Raw genomic sequence first — 17,573 nt, forward strand, 5'->3', positions numbered from 1 at the left:
TTATTCCCAGATCTTGCAATGCAAAATGAAATGAGGAAAGGGTGAATAAAAAATGTTGCGCCAGAAGTTCAACAGACTCTTTGGGTGAGCTTGGGCAACCATGATCACAGTTTTATGTGGCCATTAAAGGTTAGATTCCTGGATTGAGATCCCACAGCTCCAGTTTGTACATGTTCTTTAAGGAACAAACTGAGCTTCAGGTACCCAGGACTGACTTCATTTGCTTCCTCCTCCTTCTCTAAGTTAGCCCCACCTCTGCTGAGTAGATTCCTGGTATCAGCCGTTTAACAAAGAGCTCCAGTTCTAAGATGCTGTTATTTTGTGTGATATCCAACCACTATCGTCCCTATCCCTTCCATCAAGACAAGTTTCCTGATCAAAGCAAAATCATGACTACATCTAAGTAAGTCAGACTGTAAATGACAGTCTTAGCTTACCACCGCATGTGATCATTTTATGCATTCAGTTTTAGTCTTCTCTTCCTATCACTGTTGTTCTGTTATGCCTTATATTTTTAAGGCTTTGAGGGGGTTAATGTGTTTTCTCATTTAATAAAATGACACTCTTAGCACAGCTTTGCATACAATTAGGAACTAAACGAATTCTTACAGTGACATTATTTATTTTTAAGCTTAAAATTATTTATTTAATTTTATTTCATTTGAATGCCGTAACATTTAGCCAGAGTGCTAGGTCATTTTCGTTTGCAGCTGTACAAAATGATTTTTTTTCATGGAGTAGTTTTGTCCAAATAAAGAAAATTACATAATCTCGATAAAGAGATGATTTGATACATGGCATAAAGTTCCTCTTTATACGATTCTTGGCACATTTATATCTGCTTCATCACCATACTCGTTATATTAGATGAAAACTGACATTCCTTCTATACATAACTGACTTGCTCTTCAGTTTTGTCACCTTCATTTTCTGTGAGGAGAAGTGTATCTAGTAGAATGATTGATGAAGACTGAATAGTTGAACTGCAGAGCCTCATTGGGCTTTGGTACATGGCAGGATTAATCCCTTTTCGCATTCCATGTTTCATGAAAAACTTAGAGTTCTCTGCCATCGGGTTTCGAAAGTAGATATTGCTGGAGCATTTTCTGACAGTTTTTACTGATTTTGTGGCCTGGTAATTGCAGGTGATGTATCGGCCAAATGCATTCCGAAATGTCTTGTTGAAGAGGGTGTAGACCAAAGGATTCACCCCTGAGGAAACATAGCCTATCCACACAAATATCTCCAGGAGCATTTGGAGAGTAGTCTGGTTGCAGGAATCACATAAAACGAAAGTTATATTTGTAATAAAAAAGGGGCACCACATAAGCAAAAAGAGAAAAAAAACAATCCCTAGAACCTTGGAGGCTCTCTGTTCATTGGAAATGGTCTGCACTGACTTTTTTCCAACTGTCGACATTCTTCGCATGAGTAGATCATTCTTTGAGTTGGGCAGAGTTTTGTCCTTGTGAGTACCATCCAGCATTGCCACCTTTTCAGGTGATGAGCAAGGTGTTTCATCCCTTTGGAAAACTGTAGACACTGTCAGCCATGTTAGGCGTTGAGGTGGCTTGTTTTTGACCAAGTAAGCTTTCTTCTGTAAAGCGTGGATAGTGAGAAAGTAGGTGACAATCATGATTGCCAGAGGTGTAAAGAAGGAAGCCAGTGAGCCAAAGAGCATGAAGTTGCCAAAACGGTCCTTTGTTAGCACACAGGTGATGTTGCTTGGGTTATCCACATCAGTTTCTATGCCTTTAATAGGGACTGGAATGGCAATGCCTAAGGAAGAAGAAACGAGATAAATCTAGTTAATTTTATGACTTTCAACTCTTAGATTATGTCCTTTTAGACTTTATCTTAGTGACTTAATGTGGTAAGTGGTTAGTGTATTGTAATTCCTGATACACACAATGCAGAATTTGTCAAAGCACTTAATCCTTGGAAGATTTAACCAATAGAACCTCAGTAAGCAAACCTGCTGTTTTTAAACAGACATTGATTACTGATTTCGAGTTTATAATTAAAACTTCCCTGGGGTGCCTGGGTGGCTCAGTCGGTTAGCCATCTGATTCTTGGTTTTGGCTCAGGTCATGATCTCACAGTTTGTGGGATCGAGCCCTGCATCAGTGCTGGCAATGCAGAGGTTGTTTGAGTTTTTCTTTCTCACCCTCTCTCTGCCCCTTCCCCACTCTCACATGTGTGCATACACTGTCTCTCTCTCTCTTTCAAAATAAATAAACTAAAAAAAAAAAAAAAGCTTCCTAAATCTGCAGTATGTCCACGAAATGGCAAAGAATGTGTCCATTCATATCTGTTTATTGATCTATCCCAGGTTAAGGAAAATGAATTCAGAAGAGAATTTGCTTTTATCTTTATATTCGATGTAGTTGACTTAAAGAGACTTCACAGTACGTTCATAGAATATCTTAATTCTGGATAGAGACCTGTTATCTTTGAGCTACACAGTTTCATTGAACAGACATTTTCATTTTTTGAAATTCATGAATGTCTTCATCTTTTCCTTTGATTTAGGGAAAACTAAAGGTTTCATTGTTTTTTTAAAAAATGCTACTTAAAAATTTGAGAGGATGTGGATCATAAAATTTATTTTCAAGTTGAGAGTTCCTCTCATAGATATGAAAGAAATGTATCTTATGCTAATCTTCTAATACTGTAAGTGCCATGAAGTAGGTAATTAAATATGATCTTGCCTAGTGAAGTAGCTAATTAGGAAGAAAGTATACACAGGTGTTATCCTCATCCTTTCCCTTTGAAACAGCAGATCCTTAAAAGAAGTCTGAGTTAACTAATCTTTGGAAACCTGTAGAACGCTTGTGTTTTATGAATCTGAAAGTACTTCGTCATGTACACAGCCTTTTTATGGTTACTGAAGAACCTTTGCCGTAAATATTTTCCTCAAATCTATGGCTGCTTTTACTGTACTGCAGAGTTCAGTAGTGGTGACAGAAACCATATAGAGCCTGCAAGCCCAAAATGTTTACTATCTTACCCTTTGTAGGAAAAGTCGGCTAACCCCTGCTGTATGTACCCTGTTATTTCTAGGTAATCATTCCACTGTTCTTTCCCCCCTAAACCCTTCCCTTTTGAAGTCTATTTAATCTACTTACACCACTCTGTTCCCCATCCGGGTCATCTACCCAGCCCTCAGAACATTTGTCCGTCTTCCTCAATGGATTCAGTGCTTTGCTATTGCCTGTCTGCTGGTCCGTTGCCGTTACTTTCCATGATTTCACCTCACTGATGACCCTTCTAACACCGTCATTTTATGTCTCTTGAACTCAACTCTAATTCTTAAAATTATTTTTAAAATTTTAATTCCAATGTAGTTAAACATACATTGTTATATTACTTTCAGGTGTATCAGCTCTTAGTAGTAGTAGTAGTATTTTGGACTCCTGAAGCCATCCAGAAGCGCTCTTAAAACTGTCCCATATCTAAAGCTATGAACTTTGTTTGCTATTTCCCTTTCTTGTCCTGCTACTCTTCATTACTGTGGAACTTCTCTTTCCTATTATCTTGACCTCTAGTCCATTCTTCCTTCTGTTTTCACACTCCATTAACCCTCTATCAAGGCTCACAATACCTGTCTCAACCAACTTGGTGGTCAGTAAGTTACATTTTCACTGGTACTTGTTTTTTTTTTTTTAATGTTTATTTATTTTAGAGGGAGAGAGAGAGAGTGGGGGAGGAGTAGAGAGAAAGGGAGACAGGATCAGAAGGGGACTCTGCACTGACAGCAGCAGAGTCATCAGGTATGGGACTCAAACTCACGAACTGAACTGTGAGATTGTGACCTGAGCCGAAGTCAGACACTCAACCAACTGAGCCACCCAGACACCCCTTCACTGGTACTTCTTATACCCTTTTCCCCTTATTCTTTCATACCTTAGCTTATATGCCAGGTCTTACCTAGGATAACTGAACTCTTTTCAAAGCACTTTGCAGAATTTAAACCTAAACTAACCTTTACTATCCTCTGCTTTTTCTTTTACAAGGTTACTTAATTGTCACTGGTTCTACAAAACAGAGTGTGATGAAATGAACAGAGCATTGATCTTGGCCTTGGTGCTGAAAAGCTGAAAGCAGTCTTTAAGCCAACTATTTAAAACTTCTAGGTTTCTTTTCTCATCTGTAAAAGGAAAAAGTGGACTTATAAGATCCCTTCTGAAGCTATAAATCTGGAGTCTTCTTTTTATTCTTTCTCCTCTGCATACTTAACACTTTGTATTAGTCTAATTTATTATCTACCTTCCTTGAATATAAAGGCTCTTTTTTATTTATCTTTCTTTGTATTCTCGGTACCTAGCATGTCATAGGTACTCAAAGATTTGATCTGTTTATGGATTCATATGATCCAGCCTTGAGGTATCACTTCTAACAATAGGCTATTTATTGGCTTGATCATATTTCATGGTTTCAAATGTTTTAATTCTTCTTAAAGATCATTTCTCCTGTTTTCTCCCTGCCTTTGTCCCATTTCCCCACCCTACCCCAACACACATACGTCACACTGTCTTCCCTTTCCTCTCCCTCATTGCAGTGAGCTTACCAGAAAGATGTGGGTCTTTTGCCATGAGCTACTATAGTTGTCCTTCTTTGCACTTTAAATTTTGGTAACTGTTACCCATTATCTCCCATGCCCTTTCTCTAACTTCTTTTGGGGGGGCCTCTTCTGTTCTGTCAATCAGCATCTGTTCCTAAAACTATCCTCTCACCACTTGCATATCTGTCATTCTGAATAGACTTTTCCTTGACCCTAACTTTCTTCCCAAGCCAGAATAGTAACACTCCTTACTTTTACCTCCAAACTATTCAGAAGAGGTTTGGCCCTGGTATCATCATTTCAGGAATATAAAGGTCATTTTCATTGTCTTGCTTTCTTGCCTTTTTTTTTTTTTTTTTTTTAACCAAGTGTCCTTATTAATGATTAGAGAGAGAGACCATCTTTTTTTTGTTTTCCTTTTAGCATTCCAGATCTCTCTTGATTTTATTCCTCTTTAAATTCTTTTTTTGCTAGGAAGAAATGAATCCACTTGTCGGACTATTAATGTAATGATCATAGTAACTGTTGTGAATCTATTTGTTTTTCTGATGTTAACTTATAAACGGTTTGAGTTTTTTATGCTATACTTGATGCTAAGATAGTCTATTTTAGCAGCTATCTTTGAGCATTAAAGATGAGCACAACGGCATAAAAGTTTAGAAGAAATATTTCCTTCTGTAAATCATTTGTGAATATCACTTGCATCTCTCTTAAAATCTCTGATTAAACACATATCCAAAACACGTAGACATTTACTGATTTTAGTCTATACACATACTGGCTTCCAAGATGAATTTATGATCTTTAATATCTACATATAAGACATTTAGATTTTTTTCCTCTTTTCCTGTTTATCTTCTTAAATGTGATGATACTTTTTTTTTTGTCACTTGCGATTTTGCATGCTGCCTAGACCTTAATGATCTGTTTGACAAAAATGAAAACTGTTTCCAGACTTAGTCTTCCTACATGTCAAAATTAAAGCAGGAAGATATCTCAGTAAACATTGTGAAGATGGTTCCTTCAGAGCACATGAACTTTTCTCCGTTTTCACACGTATTGCTGATAGTGTGGGTTAGTAGCTGTATGATGACATGGCATAAGGAGCTTGTGTTTGTATATCAGTAGCCTGCCTTGACGTCTTTTGTTGGGTTTCACAGCCTACCAGGTCTGCTATATTTCCTAGCCAAATGGAACCAAAGACTGTTTATTTACACCACCCCACACACCCTGACATTCCCCACATACCTATTGAAATTAACCATACCACTGTAATCTTGATGAATGCTGTAGCTCGTGAGTTATATTGATTGGCCTGGATTGGCTTTTTGATGGCTATATAACGATCCACTGAAATGGCACAGAGATGCATGATGGATGCAGTAGAAAAAAGAACATCAAGAAATAACCAGGCAGGGCAGAGAACAAGTGGGAGGGGCCACACAGCCTCTGAAAAACAAAACAAAACAAAAACATATTCTCCTGCAAAAGGGCAATCTTCAATCTGTAGTTTCTTTTTAAAGTGATAATAGATTTTTAAACTTTTTATGTTATTCATCTGAAACTTTATGGTTTATCCTCCACAAGATGTTTAAGACAATGGAGTCAATAATATTAAGTATATTTCTGCAAATGACCCCTTTTAAATACATTTTCTATTTCATATAATAATTACAACATTCTTTCAAAATCTGCAGTTTAATATTTTTAACATACCATTGCTCTTTTGTCTATTCCTTTTGTGATCTTTTAAAAAGATCACGGGGCGCCTGGGTGGCTCATTCAGTTGAGCATTCCACTTTTGATTTCAGCTTAGGTCATGATCTCAGGGTTGTGGGATCAAGCCCCGTGTTGCGCTCTGAAATGAGCGTGAAGACCACTTAAGATTCTGTCTCAGGCGCCTGGGTGGCTCAGTTGGTTAAGCGTTTGACTTCGACTCAAGTCATCATCTCATGGTTCATGAGTTTGAGCCCTGTGTCAGGCTCTGTGCTGACCGCTTAGAGCCTGGAGACTGCTTTGGATGCTGTGTCTCCATCTCTCTCCACCCCTCCCCACTTGTGTGTGTGCACGCACATTCTCTCTCAAAAGTAATAAACATAAAAAAAAATTTTTTTTAATTCTGTCTCTCCCTCTCTCTGTAATGAAAAATTAAAATTTTTTTTTAAGTGAATGGGAGTCTCAGTGAGACCTGGGATTTGGGCTCAGTTCTAGCAATAACTAGCAGTATGATCTTTGTTTATACCAAACTCTCATTTGGTGAAATAATTAAGTGGAATGATTTGAGTTTTCTTTTTGACAGAAGAACTTCTTTAATAAAGTTTGCAAAAGGAATGGTTTCAGATCATTTTGAAGAAAAGTAGATTGTTATCCTTCCGTATTCCTTCATTCACTCCAGGCATTGGAGACTATGGTTTAAAAAGTCTCAAGTATAAGACATAGTACTTAATTTATGTAACAAACTCTTATAAAAAAGCATTTACTCAATATTTCATATAGTCTTGAGCACTTAAGAAATACTTTGAAAATTTTCAGGGTTTGGATATGATAACTATATTCTACATAGCTTTCCAATAAATTTACTTAGACAAGTATCCATACATATGTGGGTTTGACACATAATATATTATACACACACCCAGTATATATATATTTACAGTTCTAAAACACCTAAAATTTATTTTAGGGTTTGCCCTAGAATATTTCAGTTAGAATCCACTTTACTAAAACACACACTCACAGATTTTAGAACTTGCTATAAAAAGCAAATTACTTCTATTTGAAACAAATGTCATATATATGAGGATATCTAAATCTTTTTACAGTTTAACTGTTGTATGCGCACAGACAACATAAATTACTTTTGTTGGTTTTTCCACAATGATCTGACTTTGACAGGTATAAAATGATTAGGATAATTGAAGGAGGACCAAGATAACCATTTTAGGATTTCAGAGCACCAAGAAGAAACTCATCAGTTGTAATCTGTTTAAATTCAGGAATCCTGAGGGTGGAGAGAGGTTAGTATCCCAGAACAACAACAAAAAAGACTATAGTGTAGGAAAAGAGTTTTGAAATAGACTTGAATATGTTATTTTCAAAAGTATGCGAATTAATGTTTGAGAAGGCTCTGAGAAAGATTGTGTCTTGGCTCTTAAAAGATGCACCTACCTTTGTTTGCTGATATAGGTTAGGTGCTCAGAATGCCTCATATGAAAAAATTTATGGAAGACCTCTCAAAATTAATCAAGTATGGTAGAGAAATCTGTCTTTAAAAGAATCTAATACTATTTTTAAAGAATCTATAGTATTTAGATTTTCTGTTAAGTAGAAAGGGACTTTGGACAGTGAAAGACAGCAGTGGACCTGAGCTTAAGTAAACTAAGAGTCTAAGTGAGTGAAAATAATGACATATGATTAAGAGAGTTTTGCAGTGGAAATGACTTGAAATGAGGCTACATTCTGTGGTAAAGTTCTACATTTAGGACTGAGTAGTAGAAAAATACTCAAGTCTAGAGCTACAACAAGAGATACTGATTATAGTTTTAAATGTGCCTATATAGGTTTTCTAATTATGGGTTCTTTGTCTTTAAATTAAGATCTGGAAAATTCTAGTCATAAATCTAGTAGCTGTGATAGGAAGCCACAATAGAACTCTCATGTAAAAAGGACAGATCTTTGGAAAATAGACTATTTGACCTACATATTCCTAGTTGTGAGCTAAAGCTCTTTAGTGCTCATTTAATTAAGCCTGTGAAGCCTTGTTAAGCTCACTTTCCAATAGAATGAATTTATTTTATAAACTCCAATTTTGGAACACAAAGTGGGCATTAAAATTAATGCAGATCACTAGAATTTTATTATTTCAGTCAGTACTTACTGCTAACAGTAGAAGTACTGAGGCGTAATAGAAAAAGTATTGCTAAGTACTGAGGCGTGATAGAAAAAGAGACTGTAATAGGTTTAGGATTAAGAGAGATGGATCTCTATGATTAACCTTTATAATTGCAAGTTTCATGAAATACTAGTCAGTAGACTTTTTATGAAATGAATATAAAAGTAACATGACTGCATTTAATTAACAAATCTTTTATATGCTTGTCTAATTGCTTAAGTAGGTTCAGGTAATGCAAGAATTTATACAAATTAAAAGCAGTTATAGACATTCTCAAGTTATTCTCAAATTGTCTTTTCAGTTAGCATTAATTTGATAGGCTCAAGGTCAGAAAAGTTTCTTACTAGAGTAACTAGGGGCACCTGGGTGGCTCAGTCGGTTAAGTGTCGGACTTAAGTTCAGGGCATGATCTTGCAGTCCGGGAGTTCGAGCCCCGCATTGGGCTCTGTGCTGACAGCTCAGAGCCTGGAGCCTGCTTTGGATTCTGTGTCTGTCTGTCTGTCTGTCTGTCTGTCTCTCTTTCTCCCCCCCCCCCCCCACTCACACTCTGTCTCTCAAAAATGAATGAATGTTTAAAAAACTTTTTTTAATAAATAAAAAAATTTAAAAATATTGGGTTTTGGCTGTCCCTAGAGAAAATTCTGTGGCTGTCTTTTTTTTTTAAGCTTTTATTTGTATTTATTTTGAGAGTGAGAATCCCAAGTGGGCTGTGCACTGTGAGTGCAGAGCCTGTCACAGGGCTCAATCTCACAAACCTCAAAATCATGACCTGAGCCGAAATCAAGAGTCAGATGCTTAACTGACTGAGCCACCTAGGTACCCCAATGGCTGTCTTGTTAGATAGTTATTTAAGATATAAATGTTGGCTGTTTGCCAAATATGACTGTTTAGGTTGGTATGATTTCTCATTTCATTTGAGAAAGCAATGTAGAAGAGGTTAAGAGTATGAATTCTGGAGTCATTCTCCCAGATTCAAATTATGTCTCTTCCATTTATTTATTCCTATGTCCTCTCTTGTAAAGTAGGGATATGGTGATGATGCCCATTTTATAGGTTTGCTTTGAAGATTAAATGCTGTACTACATGTAAAGTGTTTAGAAAATGTCTGGCATAGAGAAAGCACTCAATAAATGTTAGTTCTTATTACTATTATTATCTGACAAAAACTAGCCAAGTAGCGTAGCCATTAAAACACTGCTACTTAGAAATGTAAGTCATATCATTGCTATAAAATCAGTATGTTTGTCTTCCTGACTGCTGTAGCAAGAGTGCATATATCCAGGGGCACCTGGTGATGCAGTAGGTTGAGCAGCCAAAACTCTTGATTTTGGCTCAGGTCATGATCCCAGGTTTGTGGGATTGAGCCCCCTACATCGGGCTCCATGCTGAGCATGGAGTCTGCTTGGGATTCATTCATTCATTCTCTCTCTGTCTCTCTCGCTTTCTGTCTCTCACTCTCCCTCTGCCCTTCTCCCTTGTTTCCACGTGTTCTCTCTCTCTCTCTCAAAGAAAAAAATTTTGTTTCCAAAGGGGGGAAAAAATGAGTGCATGTATCCAATTGAATTTAAATCTGTACTCTTTAAAAAGCATGGGAACATGTTTAACTGTTTATTTTTTTTTTTTTAATTTTTTTTTCAACGTTTATTTATTTATTTTTTTTTTGGGACAGAGAGAGACAGAGCATGAACGGGGGAGGGGCAGAGAGAGAGGGAGACACAGAATCGGAAACAGGCTCCAGGCTCTGAGCCATCAGCCCAGAGCCTGACGTGGGGCTCGAAGTCACGGACCGCGAGATCGTGACCTGGCTGAAGTCGGACGCTTAACCGACTGCGCCACCCAGGCGCCCCTAACTGTTTAAATTTGTCATGAAAGTATGCCTTTTTAACTGTCTATATGTGTGTGTCTAACTATAAATAGCAAACATAAATAACTTATGTTCATTGCCATGCTTGGCTATTTATGTGTATTTATTTGTTTGTTTATTTTGCTTTCTTTTTAACTGGTATAAAAACCTAAATTTTTTAACCAGAAACTCCATTTCTTGATGAGATAGACTCATTTTATCTGAACCTTGCTTAATCTTTGGGCAAGTTTTTAGTTTGGAAAGCTGAATTATTAGTTTAGAAAGTAATTAAAATTAATATGTAAGTCTGGGATATAAGATATTTGCCTTTTGAGTATTTTAAAAGACTTTTTTTTTAATGCTTTTTTATTTATTTTGAGAGAGAGAGAGAATGAATTGGGGAGGGGCAAAGAGGAAGAGAAAGAGAATCCTAAGCAGGTTCCACACTGTCAGCACAGAGCCAGACATGGGGCTTGAACTCACAATCCATGAGATGCTGACCTGAGCCAAAATCAAGAGTCTGACGCTTAACTGAGTGAGCCACCCAGATGCCCCTAAAAGACTCTTTTTAAAGCTATCCCAAGAGGGCTGTGCCTTTAGAGATTACCGAGGTAAACAGTGTTAGAGCAGGACAAGGCCTAATAATCCAAAAAGGCATAGTTCTCAAAATAGCCATTTTTTTAAACCTCAGAAATTCTTATGTTTGTATCTTTATCTTCCAGAAAAGAGAGACATAGATCAGTGCTTCAGTCTTTATTATGAAGCTTCTGTTTTGTTTTTGTTGTCATTTTCCTATTACATTAGAGCATATAAAATATTCTGGGATTAGATGTCTAATATGATAGTGTTTTAAATGTTTCAAGTGATTTAATACTTAGGAAAATTTTTTTCTTGGTTTTTACATTTCCACTTTTCCAAAAAGAAGTGCTTTAATTGCTTTGCTCCCTCATTTAAGAATTAGAGCAACATTTCACTGCGTAAGTGAATAACTGATGTTTTTTTCTTTTTCTGCTGTACATCTGTTTCATCTCTGGTCAGACTTACACCTAAACTAAATCACATATTTAAGTATATAAACTCTTCTCATACTCCACTTGCCAATTATTTGTGCCTATAATGTGTCCCTATTTGACCATTTAACAAGGTATCTGCAATGTCAGTTTTAGCATATCCGTTTTCCAGACAAGGTGATTGAACTGATGTGAGTGAGTTTCCTAAGCCAACACAGGAGAACCCTGATTCAGAGCCTGGGTTGTCTTGCTTTAAACCTCTGTAACCTCTATCTTTCAGCCATTTTATTTTATACACCCTCTTCCAGCTGTATGACAGATACTGTTCCAGCTATAATCGTGAGGCATGAGTTAAAACTTAAGTTATAAATAAACTAGTAATGATCAATGAATGACCAAACACTGTTATTTTCTCCTTTACATTTTTAATCATTTATTTAAGGAGAGAAGGGAAAGTCCAGAGAATTTCTTAAACTGTGAGTGAATATTCTGTCTTTTTGGTATTAGCACATGATGTTCTGTTTTCCTTTGCATCCTATTCAAGTATTTCTAATGTAGGCATTTCCAAGCCTTCTGTCGTAAGCTACTAACTTGTGATTGCATTTTTGGAATTACATGCAGGACAGTAAAAACTAGAACTATAAAGCAAAGTTAGTGCTCCCAGAGCATTGACATAGGTATCACAATTCATTTGAGAGACCATGTTGGGCCAGTCATAATCTTGGTAAAATAGAAGTTCTATAAAAAAAAAAAAAATTCAGACAATATTGAAAAAAAAAATTCAGACAGTTTATGATCAAATAGTATATAAATCATTGGTTGAATAAAATACTCTGTACCATAAGAACCAGTTTTAAAATGTTTAACTTCTCTCCTTTTTTTAAACTTAGTTTTAGTAGAACATTAGTTAATGTAAAGTTTCGTATGATAATTTCATTAAATTTCCCTGAGATGAGTAAAATCACTCATACCACTCAGTAGTAGTTAATTTTTTTATGTTTACAGAATTGGGGACACTGTACCGACTTCAGAAGTTTGGAAGATTATTCCTGTAATGAGAGAAAAATACACAAAATCTGTTCCTGTCTTTTAGATTTATTAGAAATTCGTATAAATGCATTAATTTAGAAAGTCTTTGTTAACATGTGAACGCCTATCAAAAAAATCTTAGTATTTGAAGTCAGGTCCCAATTTATAGTATGTGCAGTTCCCAATTTATGAATGTATCGTTTTGAAGCTTTTTAGAAGGCAGAGTATGTATTTTCTCATATCCTTTCTCATAGAAAAAGAACAGCGTTAAAAAAAAAAAAAGAACAGTGTTTTCAATAATGAATTTAATGCAATAATTTTTTTAAATAGAAGTTAAATTCCCAGGTTAGTTTATTTTTTAAAAATCGAATCCCCCTATAGAGCTTAATTACTGATAGTAAAAGTGTTTGGGACTATGAAAGATTTTATTTTGTAATTAAAAATTAACAACATTTGGGGCGCCTGGGTGGCGCAGTCGGTTGAGCGTCCGACTTCAGCCAGGTCACGATCTCGCGGTCCGTGAGTTCGAGCCCCGCGTCGGGCTCTGGGCTGATGGCTCAGAGCCTGGAGCCTGTTTCCGATTCTGTGTCTCCCTCTTTCTCTGCCCCTCCCCCGTTCATGCTCTGTCTCTCTCTGTCCGAAAAATAAATAAACGTTGAAAAAAAAAATTTAAAAATTAACATTTGAAAGAATGAAGTGTAGTTAAAACATATTATTAGGACAAAAATAGGAAGACATTCCATATATTTTATGTTAAAATATGTTGGGTTTTCTGCTAACATTTATTGGCAAGAATATGTTGGGCCCAAAAAATGTAAATATAAACTTAGTTGTCAGTTGCACATACCTACTATTTTCCTATGGAATACATGGAATTATCTCTCATCTGTTTTTGTGTTTTGTCAGGTCACTTTAATACTATGGAACTTTGCTTTTTAAGATTCCTTAACTATTTAGCTGATAACTTGAATGTCTACCACAGTATTTTTTTGTATGTAGTAGATTTTTGATATTTTTGGACTCGTGGACTTTAAAGTTAAAATTTAGTTCTGTGTAACTCATTCTATCTCATTTGTTCAATATAACATCAATTAAGTTTTATGGTAGTATAAGATGAGCATTGTAACATTTGCTGTATGCCTATTTAAAGAGTGATTTTACTGTTAAGTTACTATTGTGTGTGCAGAGAAAAGAGCTTGAATCAAATCTCTGTACAGTCTTTACCGAATATACATAAATGGTTCTATATAATCCTCATTTTATTTCTTTTAGACTTTATTCAGGATAAAGATCCTTTGGGTTCTCCTTTCGAGTATGATTTATTAATTATTTTCCATGGTTACATGTAGCACTAAATTATTCAGAAGGTTACAGATTTACAGAAGAGAAGGGGAAAGATAGACATTATTAATGATTAGAGAGTCAATTAAAGCAGTGGAAACTTATTTATTACTGCGTGTCCTGCTACAGAATTTCAAGCCTGGATAAATGTTGATTTAGAGTGAGAAGTTTTAACCTGTCACCATCTGATATTTGGGGGATCAAACACTTAATTTTAGATATCTCTATAATTACTTAAAAATGTAACATTTAACCTAAATATAATAGTTTAAATTGGAGTTTTTCTTCTCCTTCTAATATGTATTCTAGTTAAATAAACTTTACTTTTCTAACCTGAAGTATTTTTATACTCACTATATAAACATAATTTCAAGGAGCCCTATCTGCTGCAAATAATCATTTTTCTTATGCAGTTAATGGATGGAATATCAATTTATGCCAGGCAATGAATACGTTAAATATCCTTTTAATTCTGATTCTTAGAAGCCCTCATAATTTATTAGAATTATTTGAATTTACCCACATTCTATTAACTAGAGAGGATATGCATAAATCAAAACTAGTTCATTATAATATCATTATCTTTTTATTATAACAAACTAATACTTTAATATTGAACTACATTTTATTGTAATAACTCAAGTTTTGATCACTGATTGTAATAACTTATGTTTAATAATTTTTGATGTTATTTTAAATAACAATTTAAAGTCCGATTTTTCTTACATGTATCAAGGACCTGGATGGTCAGAAATCATAAAAATTAAACAGATGAATCATCTTTTAGAACACTGTGAGCCAGACCATTTCCTTTAGCAACTAAACATAGTATTTTCTTAACATGACACTGGTGTAAGAATTATGTTTAAGTCTAAAGTACACAAATGATAAATATAACAAGAATTTTAGAACAATTCCAGTTTTAAATTTGGGTTTGGTGATTCAAATTGGAATTTAGTTACTAAAGATTTTATCATTAATAAGTAACTCAGCACATAACTGTCACAGAAGTGTCCTAGCTATTACTTTGTCAAGGGAAAAATATATTAATAATGGGGAAGTTAAAGTACAGGTCTGTTCTTCACTATAATTTTTAGGTGATGAATGCGGAATCTATGAATATTGCTAACTTGGATGATTTTTTAAATGATGGCTAGGAAGGAGTAGAATTTCTAAGAAATTATTTTTTGCTCTTTAAAATTGATTATCAGCGATAGGAAATGATGGGAGTAAGAGTCTGTTTACTCACTGTATCTTTAAATAGTCTAAGTTCACCTTTAAAGACTAAATGAGTATCCATTTTTCTAACAGTATATCACAGTTCTGTGGTTTGATGTCAGGAACAAAGTGAAATACTTACCAAACATTATTGTCAAGAGGGCAATCGGCATCACAAACAATCCAACCAGCAAATCAGCCACTGCTAAGGACATTAGAAAATAATTGGTAGCGTATTGCAGCTTTTTCTCCAGTGAAACCGCCAGAATAACCAGGATGTTCCCACCAATCGTGGGTATTATCACCATGAGTATCAGAAGAGCAGCCCAGCGCGGTTTATTTCCCTGTTGCTCACCAATCTGTTTCATTTCTTCTGGTATTGATTCTGTCTGTAATCCAGACCAGTTAGCAAAGATTAAGCGATCAAATGAGCTCCGCAAAGTGTGCTCAGGAATTCTGCTTTGTTCTGATATTCTATAAGAGAAGGCCATTTGCTGTTTTTGTGTGATTTGATCCAATTCCGGACAATGGTCAGCATGGTCAGTAGCTAAGCTGGTCATCTGCTTTTTAAAGGCATTGTACCCAGGCCATAGAAACACTCAAAAGCCAAAGTTGACTCCTTCCTTTAAAAAATATTTTCAGGTTCTCTAAAATGAGAGCATACATCATCTGTCCATTTCTGTAGGTAAGGCCCAAGTATTTAGTCTTCAGCAGAGGCTCCACTTTCGTAAGGCTTAGTGAAAGAAACTGATAGCTGTGAAAGAAAGACTGTTGATTAGTTTCTCTTGCTCTCTTTTTTTTTTTTTTTTTTTTTTTTTTTGCTGTAGTGGTAGACTCCTGTTTGAATTTGAATGCCAGTGAGTTCCGAGTTTCTCCCTAGATGTATAAAATATGTGAATTGCATTATTTTATTTCTTTATTTTAAAAAAATAGTTAAACACTTGAGCTTAGTAGCCCTTCCCATCTGAACAAGTCTCTTTGTGCACTTGTGGCAATGCAACTTAGTTCCATAGTCATATTCCTGATATGCCTCAGGTTATGAAACAGGAGATACATTAATTTTTTCAGTAGTCATAAAAAAAGGCTAGCTGTTTCCGATCCTTGAATGTCTTTTTACCTTTACTCTAGAATATGTACATAAGAATAGAAACATCAAAGCACTAAATAGTTCTGAATAGAACTTTTTGGTACACATTCACCTAGAAATACTTCAAACCCATGTAAGGTCCAAATAAACTATTTCCCAGCTAGGAATCCTTGTTTGTAGTTGGGTTTATCTGATCAAGTTTATCTTAATACTGATGTAAATAACATTTTTATGAAACATTTTATAAGTCCTTTAGTTTGAGAGAAGGAAAAAAATAATTACTAGAATCCAAATAATTGTTTTTAGTAACTTTATCTTTCAAAGAAAGCCTGTTTCTGCAACAACAAATATTCTCCAAATTTATCACTTTACACCAAATTTCAAACAGTTCCTTCTTTTGGTTTTAAGTAATCGTTTTCTCCCTTAACCTCTCCAGTTTCCTTAGGAAAGGAGGGTAAGCTGAGAGGAAGGTTAAACCATTTATTCATAAAATCTGTAAATCCCCTATTAAATATCTCTCCTTTAACATCAGTAAATTTTCATTTAGGCTTTTAAATCACTGAATAGAAATGAAAGATAGCAGTTTTTTTTGAAGAAAGAAAAAAAAAACTTTCAGATTATTTGTTAAATACTTACCTCGTATTGTCAATCTCCCAAGCATGTTATCTTATCTGCTCGGTAGACCTGTTTGCTGCTGTGACTGAAGTTCTCCCGTGGACTTATTCAGAGCCTCCAGCACTGGCACTTGAAAGCAGTGAAACAAATGTGTTGTATAGCTGCAAGCCTGCCAAGAAGGTTATTTCCTCTTTGATACATTCATTTTTAGAGAGTAGCAGCATTCATTATAATTCATAAAACTACCAGTTAAGTATGTTGAACCAGTTCATGACCCTATTCATGTTATGTTTGTAAGAGCTTTCTTTGATATTTGGGGGAATGAAATAAGCCTCTGTCATTCTAGTTTAAGATAGTTTTGTTTCAGATTAATACTGAGTTGTTTTTCCCATTTGAGAAAAAATAAGTCCAGAAATTCTGGAGCTTGCATTCTGTGAAGATTCTGCCCTGTGAGCCTTACAGTAATTTCCAGAGTTCTAGTTTCAAAACATGATTCTTATCCAGCTTTTATGTGTTTGCTGTGGAACACAATTAATTCTCTCTGGTTGCAACCTTATATAGAAGAGTGCAGAAAGGTCTGCATTCTACTTGTATACATAGGTTTTAGCAGAAACTTTCATTGCTCATTTTTTAAACAGATGTCCTCTGGATTGGGGAGTCGGTTCTTTGGCAGTTTTTTTTTCCTCCACAGATGTATTGGGGAAAGCATACAGAATGTAATGAAAATATATTCCTGCCTTATTTTAGAAAATTGATATAAAAATTTTAACAGCTATGCAAAGTTTTTCTAAACTGTAAGACTAGCTTATTAGCATTAGAACTTCTAGCATTCTCAAAATTTCCTTTTAAAAGATCATCATAGATCCCTCATTTTAATTTTTTTTTTTGACATTTATTTATTTTTGGAAGACAGAGAGAGACAGAGCACTAGTGGGGGAGGGGCAGAGATAGGGAGACATAGAATCCGAAGCAGG

At 35.3% G+C, this 17,573-nt stretch overlaps 2 protein-coding genes across 4 annotated transcripts in view; one reads left to right on the forward strand and one right to left on the reverse strand.

Moving 5' to 3' along the window:
- The window catches only part of PSMD1 (proteasome 26S subunit, non-ATPase 1), a 96,416-nt gene that overhangs the window by 33,054 nt on the left and 45,789 nt on the right, over nucleotides 1-17,573 (forward strand). The window lies entirely within an intron of this gene.
- On the reverse strand, nucleotides 603-17,073 carry HTR2B (5-hydroxytryptamine receptor 2B). Of its 3 annotated transcripts, none has more exons than XM_025935284.2 (4): nucleotides 16,621-16,891; nucleotides 15,040-15,651; nucleotides 5,813-6,013; nucleotides 603-1,779 (listed from the first exon to the last, which is right to left on the reverse strand). In XM_025935284.2, exons 2-4 carry the CDS (start codon nucleotides 15,455-15,457, stop codon nucleotides 887-889), a joined length of 1,512 nt encoding a protein of 503 aa, XP_025791069.1. In that variant the 5' UTR covers nucleotides 15,458-15,651; nucleotides 16,621-16,891; the 3' UTR covers nucleotides 603-886. The 3 variants fall into 3 exon arrangements, with proteins under 3 accessions (XP_025791069.1, XP_086576036.1, XP_086576037.1); XM_086719910.1 differs by having other exon boundaries at nucleotides 15,040-15,773; XM_086719911.1 differs by lacking the exon at nucleotides 5,813-6,013 and having other exon boundaries at nucleotides 16,621-17,073.

The sequence above is a fragment of the Puma concolor genome, chromosome C1 (assembly GCF_028749965.1).
Source record: "Puma concolor isolate L17-30 chromosome C1, mPumCon1.1.hap2, whole genome shotgun sequence".
NCBI lineage: Eukaryota > Metazoa > Chordata > Mammalia > Carnivora > Felidae > Puma > Puma concolor.

Coding starts and splice junctions, on each gene's coding strand:
- HTR2B (XM_025935284.2), bottom strand. CDS start 15,457: ATGACCAGCTTAGCTACTGACCATGCTGACCATTGTCCGGAATTGGAT. Junction 6,014..15,039: donor CCTCTTGACAATAATGTTTG/GTAAGTATTTCA, acceptor TTTGTTTTTCAG/AGGCTGTGTGGCCCCTCCCA. Junction 1,780..5,812: donor GGTATGGTTAATTTCAATAG/GTATGTGGGGAA, acceptor CTTCTTCCTTAG/GCATTGCCATTCCAGTCCCT.